General features: G+C 45.3%; 1 protein-coding gene across 1 annotated transcript; it reads right to left on the bottom strand.

The window, feature by feature from the left end:
• Positions 1–1361: 1361 nt before the first annotated feature.
• Positions 1362–8019, bottom strand: LOC146200142 (uncharacterized). The gene is made up of 2 exons (XM_084592882.1): positions 6512–8019; positions 1362–1644 (listed from the first exon to the last, which is right to left on the bottom strand). Exons 1-2 carry the CDS (start codon positions 8002–8004, stop codon positions 1362–1364), a joined length of 1776 nt encoding a protein of 591 aa, XP_084449008.1. The 5' UTR covers positions 8005–8019.
• Positions 8020–23557: the final 15538 nt, after the last annotated feature.

Below are 23557 nucleotides of genomic sequence, written 5' to 3'. Positions count from 1 at the left end.
CGACGCCGTGTCATCGCTGGTAACAGCGCATCGTCGTCGCGGGTAATAGCCACGTCTTTTACAAAAGAAGTCGATGAAATCCGGATCAAAGGCGAGGAACGACGATGGGAAGGAGTGGTTCTATATCGACTGGCTATGAAAAAGGAGGAGGTGGTGTGAGCCGGGGGTAACCACGCATCTCTTCCTTCTCTTTTCTTTCTGAAAGAGAGTAAACGGAAGATGAATTCGACGGCCCATTGTTTAGGCGAACCCTCACTCGTCGGCTGTCTGGCCGGTCGGCTGGGTGGCCATTTTTAAGAGGAACGGGACAAAGGGAGCGGCGGCGGACACGAACTACAATGGAACGGGGCCCTGCGAAAGGGAGACGAGGAGATATGGCGTATGAAAGGCAACGTCATAAATGCACCCCACAGAAAAATAAAGTGGGGAATGGGAAAAAGTGCGTTTGGGACTTCAAGAGAAACAGAAGGCGGAAGGAAAGGTAGTGAGAGCGTCATGCGATGCACTATCAGCTTCGTTCGGAGGTGCTTACTCACCAGGATAGAATAGTAGTGCTGTACAGATTAGGACATTAATTTTATCTTGCAGAGTTAGTCACCAGGAGATCACTTGCCATCTATCTTATCCCACAGGCTACTTGGGGCATAGATATTTGTATTTTATAGGGTAATGCGAACTTCTGAGACACTCACAATCCTCGTCAGATAAATTAATGCAAAGAATTCACGTTTCTGTTCATTGGCAGAACGCAAACACACACCTAGCCGAAACAGATGGTCCACCAGAAATAGAGGATATTAATTCCAAAACTTTATTTCCACCGGTTAACTTTGATAAGTTAAAAGTAATCAAAGTAGTAAAGGATTTGCCTTTCTTTCAGAAAGTAACTCGTGAGCAGTCAATATCAATGAAATCGGCAATATATCTCATCTTAAGTATGTACAGGGCGCAGCTGCTTATGGAACATCTTCAATGTTGCCTCCGCTGCCCGCTTCAACCCTGTTGTGCCTTGAAGGGCGACTGAGAGTGTCGCTATTGATCGCTATTGAGGCAACTTTCAGGATTCAACTCACATTCATGACGCCCAGCTCAAAAAATAGTGATAGACAGGGACTCAAAACTCTGCTAATTATTGCGACATATAGATTTATGTTTAAAAGATGAGGTCATTTACCATGCCAGCTCTGGAGATATCCAGCTGCATCATATAAAATGCTTCTGCATATAACACCTCTCTCATTACCGCACCACCGCATAGAATTTCCCCTTGTATGTCAGTCGTCTATATGGATCATGCGTCCTAACACTCGAGGCACATCACTTATTTGTGAAGGCCATGTCTTAAAGGCATCAGGCGGTTCCTACGAATTCCTCACGTCGGCGAGCAAGAGGTGGCGCCTTATAACGCGCCAGCAGTCCTCGTTGAGGTCGTCCAGCTGCGCGCGGTCGTCGACGGCAGGGAGACACACGACGCAGCGGTTCACGACACCGGTCAGCCTCATGTATTCGTTCATGTCTTCCAGTGCATTCAGGGCGTCTCGGATCATGGCGGCGGCCTGGGCCTCGCTCACCGACGCCAGCTCGGCCACTTGCTCCACAAGCGCTGGATGCCGGTGCATCAACTCCACAGCTTCGCCGCAAGGCCTGTAGGTGGGCGGAGAGTTAATACCTGGTGCCGTCTGCAAGCCTTTAAAGTTATAAATTTAACTAGTTCTCTTCAGGTATTACTTACAAAAAGAAAGTTTCAAATATATAAAAAAGATTTTTTGAAGAGGCAAGTCAAAGAGGTTTCGTGCGTGCATTAGCTAGACCTGAAATATATATACGATGTGCTATCAGCAGTACATGATGCATACAGAACTGAAATATGCACGTCAAAGTGAAAAGTTATAAGTTGGGCAAAACTCAATACCAGTGCATTTGGCCCCTTTGTATATGTTTCTTGTGTGTCTTCATCAACTGGTGGCTTCATCGCAAACGCGGTCTGCAAGGCCCGGTCACTTTCATTCTGCATTTGAAACAAGATTCTACCACAAAATTTACGCGCCTTGTTCGGAGGATTCCTACCTTCCGCTAACCACGCAGCAAGTCAGCGCTCGAGTGTCCTATGCGTCTTCAGTTTGTCCTCGTACTTCTTTGCGCCGAATTTTTTCCATCATGAATAACCAACACGCCCAGACTGTTACGGTTCATTTCGAAAGCACAAAAAAGTGTCCTGCAGACATGTTATTGATAAATGGCTTCTACGGCCTCTTCACGAATCTGACATATTTGCGTCTGACTTTGGTATTTCAGAAATATTTCTCGCTCTTAATTTTTGCTGACACCCATTGGTAAAAGATGCTAAAATTTTAATAATAAAAAAGGACAAGACTACTTCGAAAATAAACCTTGTTTGGTTGTGCGTATGAATTATTTCATGTCGTCACATTTGGACACAGACATACTAGCTCTACGTTTATATGATACCATACCTGAAAAAAAGTATTCACAGATGATCAATGAGACTCATATGACAAGTGGCAGATGCAATAATGGTCGTTTCTGGATCACTGATTGTCATGTCGCAATATTATTTTTTTAGCAACTGCACCTGCGATCAACCGATGCAAGCCTTTGTAGCCTTCAAACTTGCGCCTGCTAGAGTACAGCTCATGACGTTTCGAGGCTCTGTGGCTTGAAACTGAGGTTGCAAGGGTCTTCGTGAATTCGCATCCCACGTCACTCTTCCATATAAAAAGAATTCCGTGAGTTAGTAGCTAATTTTAACGGAGCAATGCCATCAGGTCTCGTCAAATAACACAACACATCGAACAATCGGTTGGCTGACTCTGTTACCTGAAAACTAACACCTGTTGAAGGCATTAGGTTACATTTTTGAGCCTGTAGGCTTGAAGCAGGGAATGCGAGGGTATCAGTGGTTGTTACTTGTCCACCACGTACTGCTCGCAGGCATGCTCATGATTCTCTGAGGTTTCCAGGCTGTTAATGGTTGACGCCCACGTTGCCCGAGATTTTTAACGGGATAGCGTTGACAGCCCCGTTCCCAACAAAATCCTCTATGCTTCCCTATGAAGTCAACACAGCGCGACACTAAGAAAAGCAAACTCCTCGCGCTAACAAGTAAATTAATTTGCTTGCATAAGTCCGACCTCTTAATACATTAAAAGAAAGCCTATTTTATCTTTATCTTTAAATCATTTATGCACTGACATTAAGTGAGTTGTACAAAATGTGCAGTATAGTATAGTCCGACCTCCTAATACATTGAAAGAAAGCCTATTTATCTTTATCTTTAAATCACTTATGCACTGACATTAAGTGAGTTGTACAAAATGTGCAGTATAGTCGGCGCTTCGGTGTTTTTAATTCGAACAACTGTTTGATCAAGCTCATCCAAAGGTAAAGTAACTATGAAACTAATAAGAAACAAATATCTGAAAATTTTTGCATGCCTCACGTAACCTCATCTCGTCAGTAAGATACCAGTCATTGTGCGGCGGCTGAAACCGCAATCAAAACGTCACCGGAAAAATTTAATACGAAAGCATTTAGCTGGTTTTAATGAATTCCGCGCAGTTATTCCTAAAAATTTCTGCCTTGCACATAGTTCTAAAAATACAAATACCTACATCAAAGTTGTTTATGCCTTTACTCCTTTAATTAAGCTCTTAGAAAAGTTATTTGTTACATTAAGGCGGAAATTTCTGTGTGCTGCAGGTATTTAACGCTGAGGTGATTATTTTGGGAGCTTAGTTGTTCAGGTTACACGTTTAGCCGCTGCGCAGCCTACCTCATTGCGGTAGACTAACTCGATGTATTGAAAACGGCTACGTACGAACATAGTGCAGTGGTAGAGCTCTTCGTTCAAGTAGCCACTGAGCCCATTTTTCTAACTTTGTATCCTGCGATAAATGCGAAAATGATTCTCGGAAGGTAGCAACAAATAAATATTAAGTTGAAGGAAAGCAGAAGTTAAATAGAAAAAAAGCTATGACAAATTGTGAACTATGAACAATATAAAGTTTTGTTTTGAGGTACGTGCTCATGTTATCTTATTTATCAATTAATTTTACCCTCAGACCATTTGAGAGTATATTATCAGCAAGCGCAAATATGAAAATTTATTATCTAGAATTGGACATGAGTTAACAGGAAAATGAAAGCACGACCGACATTTTCGCAGCTCTGCTCCCTCTCACGCACACATAGACATCCTCAATTTTTTCACAGCACGAAGCAGAGTATCTTCTCCTCCGTCATACATATACTGTTGATCCTCCATAGAAAGTTGTAATCGCTAGTTGTAAAAGGAATGAACTTTTTAATCCGTTCGTCCCAAAGGTTACGCTGACTGGAATAACTTTTGCACAATATCGTTTTTCCTGAAGACACGTCGTCCTTCAAGAAATTCATCACCAAATATACTACCAAAAAATGCAGACGCTTAAGCGTCTGCATCGTCATTTTTCATTGTGCCTGTCCTTTTTGCTGTTTAAAAATTTGTTAATTTTATTCTCACACCTGCCCATTCAGTAACGACTTACAGGCGTTTCGGGTAATATAATAAATAAATATAAAATAGCATGTTTTGGCTCGAAGCTCTGTGTTTCAAAACAGCGCCACTTGTGCATGAGCGCCTACATAGCGGCAATTGGCAATTTGCTCGCCTGAACAGCCTGCAAAAATCTAAAATCTAAAAGTTCTTGTCTTAAAATCTTTTCGCGTTTTCTACAGTACTCGGCGACAGATTTGATTCGCAATGAGCAGATAACTGGACTGTAGGGCGGGAACGTCCTTAGGCGCTCCTTTCCTCCGAATAGTAAGAACAAAAGATGATGCCTGGCCGCCTACATCGTTGCTATCTTCACGGCATCTTCAAGGCTTTGATGATGTGGCTCGCGCATTCGCACACGTCCTTAATAACAATTCATGGCTCAGTTTATCTTGTCCAACAAAAAAAAATTCTTAATTTAATAATACTAAATTTGCGCGATTTCGTTAGGAATGCTGCGTATACAAAATGCGGATGACACACAGCGGTTTAAACCAAAACTAATTACTTCTAGCCTGCACTACGTGGCGACTGCTTGCCTTCATCTCTACTACCGGAAAAATTTGCCGGCCGAGTGTAATGCATCCCTTTAAATAAAGCTCACATCCGACTGGATGGCTGTACTGGGTGCTAGATGTAAATCCACTAAATCCAATGAAACGTAACCACTATCAGCTTAGAGGCTCTGTCGCGAACACACGTCCTGAGTAAAGGACAGGGATAGTGTTGCCGTACTACTAACACCATGAAAGAAGATGTATGCCAGATGTGTGTGCGTGTGCGCGCACATGTGTGTGTGTGTGTGTGTGTGTGTGTGTGTGTGTGTGTGTGTGTGTGTGTGTGTGTGTGTGTGTGTGTGTGTGTGTGTGTGTGTGTGTGTGTGTGTGTGTGTGTGTGTGTGTGTGTGTGTGTGTGTGTGTGTGTGTGTGTGTGTGTGTGTGTGTGTGTGTGTGTGTGTGTGTGTGTGTGTGTGTGTGTGTGTGTGTGTGTGTGTGTGTGTGTGTGTGTGTGTGTGTGTGTGTGTGTGTGTGTGTGTGTGTGTGTGTGTGTGTGTGTGTGTGTGTGTGTGTGTGTGTGTGTGTGTGTGTGTGTGTGTGTGTGTGTGTGTGTGTGTGTGTGTGTGTGTGTGTGTGTGTGTGTGTGTGTGTGTGTGTGTGTGTGTGTGTGTGTGTGTGTGTGTGTGTGTGTGTGTGTGTGTGTGTGTGTGTGTGTGTGTGTGTGTGTGTGTGTGTGTGTGTGTGTGTGTGTGTGTGTGTGTGTGTGTGTGTGTGTGTGTGTGTGTGTGTGTGTGTGTGTGTGTGTGTGTGTGTGTGTGTGTGTGTGTGTGTGTGTGTGTGTGTGTGTGTGTGTGTGTGTGTGTGTGTGTGTGTGTGTGTGTGTGTGTGTGTGTGTGTGTGTGTGTGTGTGTGTGTGTGTGTGTGTGTGTGTGTGTGTGTGTGTGTGTGTGTGTGTGTGTGTGTGTGTGTGTGTGTGTGTGTGTGTGTGTGTGTGTGTGTGTGTGTGTGTGTGTGTGTGTGTGTGTGTGTGTGCGCGCGTGTGTGCATGCGGGTGTTTGTGTTATGCGGAGCATGGAGGGGGCTATATAAAAGTCAGAAGACCGAGCTGAGCGAACAGTAATGAGACAAAGCTCCCAAAACTGAAAAATACAGTAACGCTGCTTGAAACGTAGCTTCGCTCATTCTTCGTAATAGTAGCTAGCAGCTGAGGTCTCATGACGTCATGCTTTGCTCTTTAAAATGCGTATTCGTCAATCTTGAGAAGTAGAACACGAATACTTTTTCTCGGACTGACACATTGCACGAATGTACAAGGAACCGCTCCACAAATATCATGCCTTCGCACTGAGAGCTTTACTTAACGAAACACAAAGCTTACTTAACTACGATCTTTTATATATATATATATATATATATATGGCAGTACGACCTTTTCAACTAATCCACGTAATCAGCATACCTGTCGCACCGAGTGCCGCTCACAAATAGGGCGGCGCGGATGAGGAGGCCAGAATTCCGTCGTGTCGTGTCCCAGACGGCGAACCAGTCTCTCGCTGCTTGCCCATCGTCGAGGGACACGTCTACGGTAAGACTAAGCAACGTGTAATTGCTCGCGATGCCTTCGCACAGGACCCTGAAGAAGGCGCTAGCGTCGCGTGCTCTTTCGGGCACAAAGTACATGCGCTGAATATTGTGCAGAGTCTTGATCGTGCGCGCTAGCAAATCAATGTCTTCGTCTTCCATGTCCGGAACTTTGATGTGCAGCTCCTTTACGCTTCTGTTTTGAGCCAAGGACAAAGTAATAGCGTTCAAAAAGCCGTTAGTCGGAACCAGAAAGGCTGGGTCACAATATAAAATAAGGTGGAGTTTTTGAAGCGTGAGCGTGCTTCTGATATAGTCAGCGACTGCTGATGTCAGTGTGTCATTTACAGCATGCGTCGATACGCCTAGCTGCACCGACGTAACGTGAGAAGCGGAGCAGAGCTTTTGCATTATGCGCAGAAACTCGTTTGTCGTATCATTTCGTAAGCACGCATATATCTCAGAAAATCCCTTGTAGTCAAGCATGTCCGCACTGTTTGGAGGGAAGTGGGTCTCGAAGAAAACCTGCTTTTCTGCGCCTGCTTCTCTGAGCGATTTGCAAATTTCCGGCAAAACATCATAATGGGTGAAGTTCAATTCGATAGTGATTTTGAGGCTTCTTTTTGACGGCAGAATGGCGAAAAATGCTCTCCATTGCTTTACTTCGCCGGCACAGAAGGGAAGCCTAACGACATCTATAGTTCTATTATATGATAGTGCTTCAAGCCAGTCGTCGTACATGTCGGTGGCAGGCATTTCCACGTCTTGCCTTGTTGAGATCATATTGAAGACTCTTAGCGTCATATTCTGTTCAAAGATCTTCGGAACGATCTTAGCGCTATCCTTATCAACAATGAAGTTTGTGAGGGTCAAATTCAATATCGTATTGTTAGCTAGCAAGCCTTGGAGAACGTACTTCAAGGAGTCTTGCAGCTTATTGCACGCCACGACAGTCAGTGATGTTAGCGTCGTTGTAATCTTGAGGTATTCTGCGAACTTTTCTCTGTAGGTTAGAGAAGCCTCGCCTATGAAAGATTCGTCCAGAGACAGATTCGCGAGACTGGAGTTGCCTCGAAGGGCGTCCAAAAACGTTTCCGCGCTGTGACTCTTGATGCATATCATGGGAATCCGCAGGGCTGTCAGAGAACCAGTACTACGTAGGAGCTCTGACAGCACGTCCAAGAATGGCGCTGGACATTTCCATGCCGTAGGACACTCGAGCTCTTCTAAGCTGGTTAGAGAAGCAATCAGCCTACAGAGGTCCTCTTGTGTTTTCGCACTTGCGAATCGAGGATTACGAAACTTGAGAACTTTCACGTACGAGCGCTCCGGAAGTGCTTCGACGATGCGGGTCAATTCACCAGACTCCATTGCCACCACGCAGATGTCCAAGGTCGCCACGCACCGATGCGTCTTGAGAAGGTGGCACAGGAGCGCAATGCCCTGCTGCCGCTGCTCTCTCAGTGGAACGGGCAGGCAGGGTTTTTCGAAGCTAACCACGGACAGCTGACCGCACCTTCCTGATGATTCTCGCAATTCGAAGCGAACCTGGCAGAGAAGTTCGTTCCATGTAGACAGCGTCCCGACAATCTTGCAGGTTTGGTTCTCGGCAGCAGTGCAGGGCTCGATGTAGTCGAGGGCGGTGCCTGTATAGCAACCGCGGACGAAACAAAGGTTTTCAGCGGTTGCGCCGTAGGTTTCAGCTTGCCTTGGCTGATAGGACGCCTCTCCGCCTCGGGCTGTGGTTCCCCGCTGAGCCATGTAATCTGCGTACAGAATTGTTTGTTTCCAGTTTGCGACAAAAGAATACTCCGAGGCTCTAAAACTTTGTTCTCGTTATTATCGACAACCCCTTTGCAGGTAGGGCAACGGCCCATTTTGGCGCGTTACTACAGCCCTGCATAATTACATATTAATACTGTGCGAAGTCCGGTCGATAATAGCCAGTTTTCTATGAGAGCGTAAGACTGCTGCCTAAGATGATGTTACTTCTTTTTATGTGCGACAACACATGTTCTACGCAACCTATTAAAGTATTTTTATACACGCTATGCTCGATGTTCAGCAAAATAGAGCGCTGTTTTTTTAAAGTAGATGCGAACGTTAAACAACATTTAAGCTCCGAGTTTGGGAGCGTTCCTCGATATGATTACGATTCCAACCTGCGGCTTTTCTTGGGGGTCTTTGTTTGTGTTTATCTACTTTGCTATTCGCTTAATATTTAATGCCTTATTTTTGTGCCCCAGTTATTGCTCCCATTTTCAATAGAATGCCGTCGTAAGCTACCCAGCTCTGTGAAAGACCGCCCGACGTAGATATCTGTAAAGTCACACTGACTGAAGTACGGTGAAAAGGGTCCTGGAAGGTTTTGTTCGCATCTCGCCCTCTGATGTGGAAGCCAATATTTGAGTTAGGAGCTCCTGCCATGACATCAAGTATTGTGACATTGGGGCTCAAATCGACTAGTTAGGACGCGGCAAGATCATTTGGAACGTACAGTATTTGTCAAAAATATACGGCCCGAGGGTTTTGCTTCTAAACCTCATAACAAGGCTCGTTACGTATCTGCAGCGCTGAAAATCCCGTACACGGGAAATCTAGTCGTCACTATTTTCTATGATAAATTTCATATACATATATTGCTTCCAGGAGCCTAGTTAGAGTGCTTAGAAGTGAACCTCTTGGGCTGAATATTTTTGACAAAGACTGTCATCATCACCATCATCAGCCTGACTATACCCACTGCAGGGCGAAGGCCTCTCCCATATTTCTCCACTTAACCCGGTTCTGTGCTAGCTGCATCCACTTGACCCTCGCGAACTTCTTAACCTCATCTGCCCACCTAATTTTCTGCCGCCCCCTGCTACGCTTTCCTTGTCTTGGAATCCAGTTTGTTACCTTAAGCGACCATCGGTTATCCTCTCTTCGCACAACATGCCCTGCCCATGTCCATTTCTTCTTCTTACTTTCCACTAGAATGTCGGTAACTTGAGTTATTTCTCTGACCCACTCTGCACGCTTCCTATCTCTTAATGTTACCCCTACCATTTTTCGTTCCATATCCCTCTGGGTTGTCCTCAACTTAAGTAGAAGACAAAGACTGTACCTCTTGCCAAATCCATGATCGGGTATTTTGGTCACAACGTCGGATTTCCTGCAGATGTCATTTTGGGCTTTAACGGTGTCGGGTTAATATGAGGCGTGCTGCACTGGGGCACCTTAGATCAATTCTGACAACCTGAGACTTTAAAGTATGCACCGATATTTGGTGCAAGCGCAGACGGACTCACTGCCGTAACTACCAAGCCTCATTCGGGCGTGGGATAAAATATGTCATTCCATGCTCAATAACAGCATAAAGAAATTAAGTCGCCGCACTGCCCACACACATATAAACTCTGGCTGAAAGGCGAACATAAAAAAAATAAACAGTAACTACTGGAAGAGAAATATATATTAGTTCGATTATCACTTATAAATGATAGTCTACGTGCCTGCAAAGAAATATCAACGTGGGACACTATCGAATTTTTAACAATTCCTCGCGTGATTCTCCCGTACGTCGGTAAGCCGGCAGATAAATGATGACCTTTGAGGGTGCGAGAAGTTACGAGAAGAGGTGAAAAGGCGCAGAGACGCTAAGACTATCAAGGTTACTCAACTTCTACAAAACGTTACGAAAAAATTGTGGGAAAGGGTATTTGTGAAAAAAACGTCCTCAGCTGCAACCCCAGGCATACTAAACCTTTACTGGATAGTACGTAGCGCAGGGCCTTTTGAACTTTCGAGGCCACTTTCGCGGACGGTGAGGCAGGCCGCGCGAGTGCCGCTATCCGTGAGGTATTATTACCCTGTATGATGAATTAAGGATAGTTTAGGGGAGTTTAACGTCCCAGAGCAGCGGGTTGCGAGAGACTGCGCACTTGGGAGGCCCAGATCACTGTACGCCACCTGAAAGTTCTCCCCCACCCCCCTTATTTGTCGCGTGCACGAGGTCCGTTTAAGGCCATGATCAAAACGACAAGGCGGAAAAATAATGAAACAGAGAAATGTGTTGTGATGAGAGATACAAAGAAAGAAGTGTAGAGAAAGAAAAAGATTGCGCAGTGCTTCCAATTGTGTCCTGAAGACACGACTTTCACTGCAACGCGGGAGTAGGAGGGAGGGTGAAAGAAGATTTAAGCTATGCAGTCAAGGGCAGAGAAAACGAAAAAGGGAGTAAAATGCTACGCAGTAGTAAAAAAAAAAAAAAAAAGAAAGAAAATAGAAACAAGAGCAAAAAAAGCGTATCAAAAAAGAAAGAAAGGATGCAAATGGAACGAATTGACGGGTTGCCTTGCCTTTGCGGATAGAAGAAAATCGGTCTAAATCTGCAGCTGCTGTGGTAGCTTTGAAAATTGCCATGCAAGCGCCCCAATTACGAGCGGCGCTCGTCTAGCGCATTCATCCCAATCAGAGCGCGCAAGACCACTGGCAAAGTAAGTCAATTGAGATCGGCTCTTTTGTTTCGCTACACCCAACCCTTCAGAGCGGCTGCAGGTCGGAAGCGAAAGTAGGCAACTAATGGAGCTTAGCCAATATTTACTTGTAGGCGGCCGGAGAATAGGAGGACAATAGCGCTCCGATAAGGCTATGCCCGATAGCTCTCATTCTATTTTGATCACATCCGTTTCTTTGCCTATTATTAAAAAGTGATGACAATTCAACTGGGTGTCTTTGGCTTTACGGACCAACTCAGCCTCGCGTTCGGAATGTACCATTTTGGATATCTGGTGCCGCCGAGTACCCACCGGTTTCTAACGGGTATAAGATTTATCCCAGCCAGGCGCTCGGCTTTTCTGGGGTGAAATGCTAAGGAAAAAAATTGCCAACGATTCCGTTACTTCCTAATGCGAAATTTGAGCGCAGCTCATCAGCTGTTTCATATTTTCGATAGATTGAGGCAAATCTTTCGAGCAAGACATCTATGTACAATTACAGACATTTTTTGTTTTGTTTTTCACACATATCCCTTCAAGAAACACTCCACTAACAGTTTTTGGCTGTCATAAAGGAAGCTTTGTGGTCGGAGAAATGAAGAGAGAAATTATGTTATTGGGAGGTCGTGGGAGGCCTCGCGTGGGCCCATAGGAATGTTGTGCGGCGAAAAGATACCAGCGACGGACTTATGCCACTGACGCAGCTAGCGAGTCGTCAACGTGGCTCTGCGTTTCGTGCATCCACGATGAGCCGGCACTTCGGCAACCGCAGAACACCGTAACCACAACGAAGGGGGGGGGGGGGGGGGGGTACAGCGGCAGGAGCGGAGGAGCGCGTGTTGCCCCGGCTGCGGAGTCGGTTACGGTAAAATGACGCGAAATGCAGGAACGGGCGCCGAAGAGCTGCGCTCTAAAAAAGTAATCGGCAGGAGACTAGCATATAGTCTCCTGCCGCACGAGACGGACTTCAGATTGTTTGATGGCTCTGCATTTATGATTACCGGCAGCTTCCACACGACATGGACGTTTCAGCTCGGCAAGTTCCGCTTTACTTACCAGAGTAACCCTGCGTTTGGACCTTCGAGAGTTTGCTGGCATTCAAGTTCGGCTTCCTCGCACACAGCGATGCTTTTTTTTATTTCTCTTCTATTGCTCGTACCTCGGCATCACCCCGTCTTATTGTATTATACCGAACTTTCTTTCTCGCCTTCTCGGCATCCGTCTTACGACGTTTTCCTAGTCGTCGAGCCCCATCATCTCGAAATGATGAATCCTCAAACGAAGCCCCCGCATCTGGTACAATCTCAGATGACGTTGTCGCACTAGTACCAGGTACAGGGCATCGCACGTGTTCGAATACAACGCATGTACACGTGAGATTATTCGTCGACACTAAGCTGGTTGCATTCAAAAACCACAATCATCATTCACTAATCAGTAAGTCAACCAGTCAAACTACCAACCACCCTCAATGAAGAAACGAAGGTATCCCAGAAGGGATAGAGACTCTTCCGACAGCCACGTCAACAAGGAGACTAACTTCCCGAACTGTCCTCTTCGACGACGTTTGCGATAAAAATACCGCGCAACATCGAGATCGCAGACAGCGTTAGAGAGAAGCCAAAGCCTGCAGGCACTGGGTCAAACTGATTTCTTTACTATGCTATTACCCAGTTTATCAACATAGCGGAAACAACGTTAACACAGGATGGAGCAATTACACAACACAGACGCTGGGTTGTGCTCTTTCTCCGTCCTGTGTTAGCGCTGTTTCCACCATGACCGTAAACCAGCAAGCCCAATTCTCCACTCTTCTCACTTTGTCAAGTTTTGTTTTTACAACCTCAAACACAGAACATCACACAGACGCTTGCGCGTTAAGTCATCATAACAATATGCGACCATGTCTCAGCACAGTGTCCCTGGGGTCAGCAGCTTAACGCCGTAGAAAAGAGGTTACGATACTTGCAGATTGACCGTGGAGTGGTAACCCGCCTTACAGATCGAAATCAGACATCGTTTCGTAAAGTGCAAACTATATTATATATGATAGATTGAAACCGAACCAGGGCTCGTATTCCGAGTTTGCGTCGTTATCAAAGTGTCGCTATTTCACGTGACCTCAAGTCATCTGACTGGTCGAAACGCCGGAGCCGGGTGTTACCACTACGGATCCGGTAGCCGTGGTAACATCAGGTTCCGGCGTTTCGGCCAATCAGGTGACTCGAGGTCACGGGAGATAGCGACACTTCGATAACGACGCAAACTCGGAATACGGGCCCAGTCCTCTTTGGTAACAGCGGAACTACTCTTCTACTCAAGTGTTAAATCAGATCTTAGAGCACATAAATTTGGGTAGAAACAATTAGGAACGCTTAGATGCGATGATGCGAAACCATGAACAGAAGCGCAAAGACTGCAGCAGCCTGCGAGATTCCGTTCTCTCAACGGTAGGGTCATCTCAGCAGCGTCACCTGGCAGCATATCGCGGAAATATTGTAAAAATGAATAAGAACGCGTTCAAAGCCTGCATTACCCGTTGCTTTAGTGGCGCAATAGATTGACGCTACTTACCTTCGCACTGAGCGAATAAACCATCTTTTAGAATCCTGTAAGTGCAACGTTTTTTTTTTCATCTTTTCTTTTTAAGTGCCAACGTTAAAATAAGCTACCAAGATCTTTCCGGGGGGCTGTTCAACTTTAGGTTGCATTCTGTTATGTTTTCAATTCTTAATAACCGCAAAACAAGCCTTGAACAGAACCACGAGGTGACGGCATCACAACGGTAACACTATTCAATTAGCTTCACCGTAATCATTTCCTGCCTTTAGTGAGTGTATGTTACCTTTAGGTTGCGTTAAGAGACACCTCTCGGTAACAATCGCAGTTTAGCCTGCTCAGAGGCAACCAGGGAGGAGAAAGAAGTTGCGGGACCCTACCGTTGAGGAGACGGAATTACGCCAGCAGTCTTCACTCTTGCAACGAACCCCCCCCTCCTCTTCTCCCCTGGTGTTTGTGGCTGTGGAGGATGCGCCGCGCACTGCGGAAAGGGCGCAACGACCTACAGAGAACGTGGGGTGTGCCAATCTGCCGGTCTCTCGGAGATGCGAGTCATTGTTCCCAGCTACGTGTCGCTACTCCACAAGTCTTGCCACGCATGCCCATAGAGCCGAATCTCTAGCTTTCACATGTGCCTGCTCTATTCGTACTGCTGCCGACGAACGGCTGGTTAGAGGCACTGTAACAGTGGCAGTACGCCGACGGCTCTTACGATGAATGAGCTTTCGTTTTACAAGAATGTGTCTAACTTTATAAGAGCGCTAAGAATATCGACTCACTCAGCGGCTCAGGTGGGACGAGACAAGCACTTGTGTCGACGCTGCCGAAAGCGGGAGGCTCCTCCAGTAGCTGTGCCTTGCCTGTCGTGACCAGTCGCAGCCTTGCTCTTCTTCTTCATCGTCTCCCTCGGCCTTGCCAGCATGCAGCAAGAGCGCAAGATCAGTTGCAGCTCTGAAATATTTCTTACCAATATCTAGCACAGGATAATGAACACAAATGTAAATCACGTATTTTATCCTATAAAAGGCAAATATATAAACAAGTTTGACTTTCTAAAGAACATTAGAATAACTGAACTCTTGTATTTCTTTTAGGGAAAATTGCTCCTAGGACTATTCTTGATTGTTTTGCAAGAAAGTTATTTCAATCCAATCAGGAATAGTCCTAGAAGCGATTCCTGACCATGTTGAAGCTGTCTTCCGGCAGCAAAAGACAAAAGTGGTGCTCAGAACAATAAGGTTAATTATTGCTTTTCCTCTCATTTCAGTAATCGAGTGCACGCTGAAAAGAAAATCGTGATCACTGCTTCGAGAAAAAGAAAAAACGGCGGACAGAGCACAGCTTTGTTTAGGCTTGGGAGACTGAAAAAATATGTCGAGCTGGTAGTTTACTTCGAAACTTGCCGGGAGTGGGCGAGGACTGTTCTCCTGCCCTTACATATGAGCGTCAATTGCATTTGTGTGTTTTTTCCTTATAAAGCTTTGTTTTTCCCGACACGTGCAGTATTCTTGTTTGCGGTCTAAAATCCCACCCGAAATTTGTACGTCCTCAGTGTCTGGTGTCTGAATGGTCTCTGGAGCAGTTAATGAAGTGTTTGTTAATTGAGTGGCTAATTATTCACCGCGTATCACTTCATAACAAAAAAATCACTACGAATTGGCAAACAGAAGCGCGCAAAAGCTCGTGTTTCCTTGACCCATGTAGACTTATTTCTATTCCTGTGACAAAAATGACAAGCTGATGAGAGACAGGAGGTTGGCGTTTAAGTGCTTACATTAGCCAAACTAGTGCTGTACATACTGGAAGGGAATGAAAAAGGCGAATAAAGAAGTTGAGAACAGAAGCCGCGATGACTGGAGCATAAAGCGAACTGTTGATGAACGGGCTGAGACACAGGGGCAACAAGGTAACATTACATGTCAAAAATGAAGGAAAATGTTCTTGAATGCTTAGCTCTTGATCAAGAAATAAAAAAAAACTTTGAATTAATTAGGTTAGGGCTACAGATGACAAGGTGCTTGAGCTGTTTACACCAGGCACTGCTGTAACAGATCCTCAAATAAACTATGGCTGTGGTAGATGGGGCCGCGTGTTGTCCTAATTGGTGATTCCCATCAGCACATTAGGCAGTTTCATTTGGGCAAAGTATGTTGGAGCACATTTAATTAGAATGTTTTCAAATGCAAAACCACTTAATACTCTTTCGCCAAGAAGCAAAATGTCAATATAAACTACGCAAAACAACTGCCCGTGAATCTGTATTCGCCGCTCAAAGGGTTCATCCGCTTCAAAAACAGTTCCTCCGATGTCATCGCCTCCCATGGAGCTATGCGAAGCTATCATCGGCATGTGCTGCCATGTAAGAAACTCCGCTTTCTGCACAGCGTTCACACATCTCTTAGTAACACTGGTTTTGACCATTGTGTGAAACTGAGGCATCTTCCTAAAACTGCTGATATTCTCGCCTCCGATATTTCGTCCCCGGACCATCTCGCCGACGAAGATAAACCATATTATACCAGGTGTAAAATGAGATACGTGTGCCACAGCCCTAAAATACTTATCGGAGTTCCACGACTTCATTGCTTGATCGAGCATCGCTTGATCGACTCCATAGGAATCTTCCTCCTGTGGCCTTTAAATGCCTTGGACAGACCAAATTTGTTCTGTTTATCCGCTGCGAAAGATATCTTCATCAGCAGTACAGATTAGCGGCATTAAAAAGCTGCCTTTTATATCGTGTGCCGAAGCCCCGGCAGTCAGTATATCTTCAATGGGGACATGAGAGAGCGGAACACGACAACCGAGCTTGTGTCTAAACAGCACACGTAAAAAAAAAGCATGCGTGAGAAGAGAATGCATGAAAAAGAAAAAGCATCAAAACTGCGCACGGACGAAAAGCCCACCCGAAAAACAGCAAGATGAAAGAACAGCACAGATCATTATTGTTCAGTACCCCGCGAGCAGCGATCCATCATAGCAATCATAGTAACCGCGAAGGGTGAGGAACAACACTTACGGCAGCGGAGTTTGGTGTTGGATATTACTGTTATAGTTGATAATTTAAATGAACAGTGTTGCAATTTAATGTCATCAGCAGAACAGAAAGCTTGGTGAGTTGGAGGCTATTAAGCAAACTTTGCTCTTTTCACTGCGAAATGAAAAAGAGAGGCTAATGAATAGAACAGGATGTGTGTGAATAGAATAGAAAAATGAGCGATTTGGTAGTGGCCGGCGAAGCTGAGTTGATCTGTTCGCGTTTTTGTTTCAGTTAGTATAATTTTAAGTCGAGCAGCTGTTGGCTTCACAAATTGACTGACAAAGAACAATTACAGGAATTACATTAAGAGCTAAAGCTAAGAGAAGTGACCCAATGAGGTTAATTTGTTTTTAAGGGCTCCTAAAGCATAAGATTTGCTTCTCCAATAATCACAGAGTTCTGAAAAACCTTTGTAGAAACCTGAGATATCTAGACCCACAATGTAAGTCTAGAGCTGTTGCTGAGTTATCTCCTTATTGGAAAATTATTGATGCTACTTTCAGAAATCCCATATTAGACACAGTTATTGAATATCGATGTATACCAGTGTACGTCCTTGCAGAACTGGGAATTTCAAACCTTTAAATTCTCTGTATTGAATCTAAGTTCTAAAACTGTGCTATATCCACAGAACACGCCCGAAAATAGCAATAAAATTATTAAACTTATTTTTTACAGCACGAACAGTGGTACGAAGTAGCGATAGGTAAACTAATTTATTTACAAGGTTTGCGTGCGTCGCGAAACATCAGCGTACCGTCAACTACTCAGCCCGCATGCCTCCACTGTTCCACTGCTTCCCCTTCATCCCACTGCTTCAGAGCACAACGTATCACTCCATCAGTTCAGTCAAATATCGTCCTCGAGCACCTACGTTAATCAGCATCATGTAGACAATTCACTAACACAAGACGAGACTTGTACGTGCGTCAACTTTCAACGGTTTATTACAAGTACTTCTCTCCTCATATACACACATACAAAGAAAACATGTACAAACACGCATCAGAAACAAGTTTATAAGTGCAATTCATCAACCTGTAACACCTGAAGCACCGCTTCCCATCACGCTGCCTGTTAACAATTGGATCTCTCAGCTTCTCAGCGCTATCGACGGATCGCTTACGCATTCCGTGGAACCGGCCCGTGCCATTTCATATGCTTCAAAGATTATTGTTTTCGCGTCGGTCTGTGAAATGTCCGATTACAGAAATTTCTTCGAATACTGGGACGCATTTTTTACAGCTAATAACGTGCTTAGCGAGATTGCTTGGGTGGTTATTTTTGCCGCAGTTCCTTCGACGCTCACCCAATCTTATGTTTATGCATCTTTCGGTCTGGCCCACATATCTCTTGACGCAAGACAGAGGAATGCTGTAGACAACACACTTATCACAGTTTATGATCTTCTTTTGATGTTCGCTTACGCTTGTTGTGCTCTCTTTTTCTTATCCCAGGAGTTAACTTTTCTGCACATTGAGGTTAGTTTTGGGGGGGGCTGAAAAGACAACGGGGGTTTCATGCTTTGCTGCAATTTTCTTAAGTCGGTGCAATACCTTGTGTACGTAGGTTACCACGACCGGCCTCACCCTTTCTTTTTCCTTCGTTTTCCCAGTTTCTCCTCCGGTTACCTCTTTAATCTACTTCTCTGCTATTGCACCAATCAAATATTTGGGAAAACAACTTGCGGCCAGCCTGTCAACTTACAGTTGTACACTTCTTCCCATTTCGTGATCACATGATTTTTTAACGCACTGTCGGAAGGACGGGTATGCTACACTCCTTTTAACGAGCTTAGATTGGCATGTATCATATCTCATTATTGGCTTTTCACCTTTAGTTCTGTAAATCCAGCATGCATGATCCGGGTACAAGTGTATTTCAATGTCGAGGAACCTGATACTGGAGATTTCCGGTATTTCATGCGTAAATTCTAGACCTGCGAACACCGTTCTAAATTGCTGTAATACAGGACCAATATCAAGCGATTTGATCATACGGTAGGGCAAACAAAGTAGAAAGTCATCCACATACCGGAAACGGGCCACGAACCCAAGGGCCTCTAGCTCGTCTCAGCGTACGGTCGCCTTTCGCCATGTACAGATTAGAAATCAAAGGCGCTATGCATGAGCCTATGCAGACCCCGTCTCGTTGGCCGTACACTATGCTATCATGCTCGACAAACAATGATGTCATGTACACACGCAGTAATTCCAAAAAACCACATGACCTAGTTCCACACTGCTTCTCAAATTTTATAACCCCATATTCGTCTATGCAGTCCTCCACTACTGTGAGTGCGGCTTTCTGCAGAATGTTATAAAACATGTCTTTAACATCGATGGATAGGCATCCTACAGGTTCATTTTGCTTGAAAAATGCAATAATTTCTTCCGATCCTGGCACCATGAACGGGTCATTGATGGGGAGCGCGGATAGGTGTTCCTGAAGATACTTGGCTACATGCCTTTGCCATGTGCCCAGGTCCTCGATCGACGATAATTCGGAACGGCGACCCTTCCTTGTGAGATTTCACGGCAAAGAATGGTCTCAGTGAAAGCTCACTACTTCATTTCACCTCAATCCTTAGCTTATCTAGACTCATACGGCCACCACTCTTCGCCACCTCCAAGCGTGCCTGGTTAAGATGCTCCTCACAGAGGTCCGTTGCCTCGAAGGTATTGTGGATGGCTTCCAGAGCTTTTCGGTCGTAATCATCCTTGTTCATGACCACGAATCTTGCTGTCTTGTTTGATAGTAACAATCTAAGGTTCCTCTGCTTCAAGAAAGACAGTTTTTGCCTCGACGCACCATCTATTCTTCGGTCTTCAGTATTTTTGGATGCACTGCAGTCCTTTAGACACACGAGAGTCCTTCTGGTTAGCTGACACCCGGTCCGCAACTGCGTGCACCATGCTGATCAGCTGCAAAGGCTTCATGTGCTGCTGCGGTGCGAACTTGGGGCCTTTATCCAGAGTCGTGGTCACTATGCCTGGTAGGTAGCAGTCTGAAAGGATGACATGTCCAAACGCATCGTTGCAGATGCGGACAGGGCGCCAGCTAACCAGAAGAACTCTCGTGTGTCTGAAGGACTGCAGTGCATCCAAAAATACCCAAAACCGAAGAATAGAGGGTGCGCTGAGGGAAAAACAGTGTCTTTCTTGAAGCAGAGGAACCTTATGCTATTGCTACCAGACAAGACAGCAAGATTCGCGGTCATGAACAAGGATGACTACGACCAGAAAGCTCTGGAAGCCATCAGCAGTTACTTCGAGGCAACGGCCCTGTGTGAGGAGCACCTTAACCAGGTACGCTTGGGGGTGGCGAAGAGTTGGGAACGTATGGGTCTTGATAAGCTAAGGACTGAGGTGAAAGGAAGTAGTGAGCTTTCACTGAGACCATTCTTTGCCGTGAAATCTCACAAGCAAGGGTCGCCGTTCCGAATGATCGTCGAGGACCGGGGCACATGGCAAAGGCATGTAGCCAAGTATCTTCAGGAACACCTATCCGCGCTCCCCATCAATGACCCGTTCATGGTGCCAGGATCGGAGGACATTATTGCATTTTCAAGCAAAATGAATCTGTAGGATGCCTATCCATCGTTGTTAAAGACATGTTTTATAACATTCCACAGAAAACCGCACTCACAGCAGTGGAGGAGTGCATAGACGAACATGGGGTTATAAGATTTGAGAAGCAGTGTGGAACTAGTGCATGTGGTTTTTTGGAAGTACTGCGTGTGTACATGACTTCGCTGTTTGTCGAGCATGATGGCATAGTGTACGGCCAACGAGACGGGATCTGCACAGGCTCATGCATAGCGCCTTTGATTTCTAATCTGTACATGGCGAAAGGCGACCGTACGCTGAGACGAGCTAGAGGCCCTTGGGTTTGTGGCCCGTTTCCGGTATGTGGATGACTTTCTACTTTGTGTGCCCTACCGTATTATCAAATCGCTTGATATTGGTCCTGTCTTACAGCAATTTAGAACGGTGTTCGCAGGTCTAGAATTTACGCATGAAATGCCGGAAGTCTCCAGTATCAGGTTCCTCGACATTAAAATACACTTGTACCCGGATCATGCATGCTGGATTTACAGAACTAAAGGTGAAAAGCCAATAATGAGATAGGATACATGCCAATCTAAGCTTGTTAAAAAGAGTGTAGCATACTCGTACCTCCGACAGTGCGTTAAAAAATCATGTGAGCACGAAATGGGAAGAAGTGTACAACTGTAAGTTGACAGGCTGGCCGCAAGTTGTTTTCCCGAACATTTGATTGGTGCAATAGCAGAGAAGTAGATTAAAGAGGTAACCGGAGGAAAAACTGGGAAAACGAAGGAAAAAGAAAGGGTGATGCCGGTCGTGGTAACGTACGTACACAAGGCATTGCACCGACTTAAGAAAATTGCAGCAAAGCATGAATCCCCCGTTGTCTTTTCAGCCCCCCAAAAACTAACCTCAATGTGCAGAAAAGTTAACTCCTGGGATAAGAAAAAAAGAGTTAGCACAACATGCGTAATCGACCATCAAAAGAAGATCATAAACTGTGATAAGTGCGTTGTGTACAGCATTCTTCTGTCTTGCGGCAAGAGATACGTGGGCCAGACCGAAATATGCATAAACATAAGATTGGGTGAGCATCGAAGGAACTGCGGCAAAAATAACGACCCAAGCAACCTCGCCAAGCACGTTAACAGCTGTAAAAAATGCGCCCCGATATTCAAAGAAACTGCTGTAATCGGACATTTCACAGACCGGCGCGAAAGAATAATCTTTGAAGCATATGAAATGGCATGGGCCGGTTCCACGGAATGCGTAAGCGATCCGTCGATAGCGCTGACGAGCAAAGAGATCCAATTGTTAACAGGCAGCATGATGGAAAGCGGTGCTTCAGATGTTACGGCTTGATGAATTGCACTTATAAACTTGTTTCTGACACGTGTTTGTGCATGTTTTATTTTTATGTGTGTATATAAGGAGAGAAGTACTTGTTATAAACAGTTGAAAGTTCACGCACGTACCAGTCTTGTCTTGTGTTAGTGAATTTTCTCGAGTTAAAGTTTAGCGCGCCTACATGATGATGGAAAATCAATTAGCCGCCATTACAGCATTGCTTACGTTAATCAGGTGGCTGGCGACAAAGACTTCAGGCGGCTGGCATGGGCGACCTGGGTCTTACGGTACCGGCGATGGCTAGTGGTAACTTTCGAAATAACGAAATCAACTTCCTTGGGGTGCTCGAGAATGACGAACGGACCGAAGTACGTGCAGAGAAATTTCTGACAGTGGCCTTTTCGGTGTAGAGGCGCCCAGAGCTAAACGTAATCACCGCCTGGGAGCATACGGGACGGCGACGCCGCCATCATCGTACCGTGCCTTAGCGCGACCTTCTGCGTAATTGGGGGGTCGCAAGCGAGCAAGTAGGCGCGCTTCCGGCATAGGGTCTCCGAAACGGATGTATCGGGATGAACAGAAAATGACAAAATCGTGCCGAGAAATGTGCGCGGCGAGCGGAAAATAGATAAGTGTGGTGAATACCCGCTGGTCTCGTGCTGGGCAGTATTGTACGCGCAGGTGACAAAAGGCACCACTGTATCCAAGTTCATACGTCTTATGGAGTGTGAACGTACATCGACAGCGTCAAGGTGCGATTTATGGACAGTGTGTGGCCATTCGTCTGTGGATAATAGGGTGTAAAGTGCGATAATCACAGTGTCATGGTCGGAGTAACTCTTCGAGGACATTTAACGGGGGCATTTGTGACATAAATAAATAAATCGGCAGTTAACTGACGACTACGGTCACTGATTATGACTCGAGGGGCGCCGCGGCGAAGAATGACGGAGTGCAACAAAAAGTTGGAAACGTCTCCTGTTCTGGCAGAGATGATAGCATGCAGTAGTCTCTACGTATCGTGCGAAGTAGTCGACGCTACACTAACCAACGGACCCGATTTCCACTCGGGAAGCGGGTCAAGCAAGTCGATGCCAATTTTCTCAGATGGCGAATGCGGCCGGCTGATCGGCTGCAGGAGTCCAACAGGAGGAGTATCGCGATGCTTAAACCGTTGGCACTGGACGCAGCTTGCAAGGTACTTACTGCCACGCTGCCTTGTATAATCCGGGCTAGTAGAATCGTTACCGTTTTCTGTACTATGTACCGCCAAAGCTGAGATGGCCGGATGCAATATTATCGTTCATAACCTGAAAGACAGAGCCGTGAAGAACCAGAAGGAGGCGGGCACCCTTAAAAGAAGGTTCTTAAAATCAAGCCTTCATGAATGACGAACGAAGTTCGAGGTACAGACATGCGGACTTTGTCGAAGAATTGCTCCAGAGCAGTTTCACTCCGCTGCTCTGGCCTAATTCTCTCAATGCCGTAAACTCCTCGGAGAAGGGAGATATACAGTCATCAAAGTCGTCGGCGCTTCTCGTTGTATTTGGCTGTATTAATAAGTGAATATCAATATTTCCAACATTTCCAACATTAGGTCATAGCCATTAGCATCAACGGCTTCTTTTTTGTCTAAAAACTGTGTCAATTTCATTGTACAGTTGACGTGATCTCAAAATTTTGAAAACATATTTGCGTTTCTCTCCTTAGTATAGCTGTGATATGTTGGCGTATTTGGGGATTTTTTTCATAAAATTTAATGAACGATGCACGTGTTTTCCCGAAATATATGCAAGTGCCAATATTAAAGCTCTCGGTGTGTTGCTTGCGCTATTATTTTACTTGTTTTTTTTTTATACACATTTCGTACTACTACAATTTTCACTCGTTTTGGCACTGTGTCAGCATCTTAAGGTACACTTATTATCCTAAAAACTATATCTTTTAACACG

This window comes from Amblyomma maculatum, chromosome 2, assembly GCF_055883805.1.
Source record: "Amblyomma maculatum isolate TAMU_Amacu chromosome 2, ASM5588380v1, whole genome shotgun sequence".
Classification (NCBI taxonomy): Eukaryota; Metazoa; Arthropoda; class Arachnida; order Ixodida; family Ixodidae; genus Amblyomma; species Amblyomma maculatum.
The sequence above is the reverse complement of the archived record's forward strand: the minus strand, read 5'-3'. Positions and strand labels throughout refer to the sequence as shown.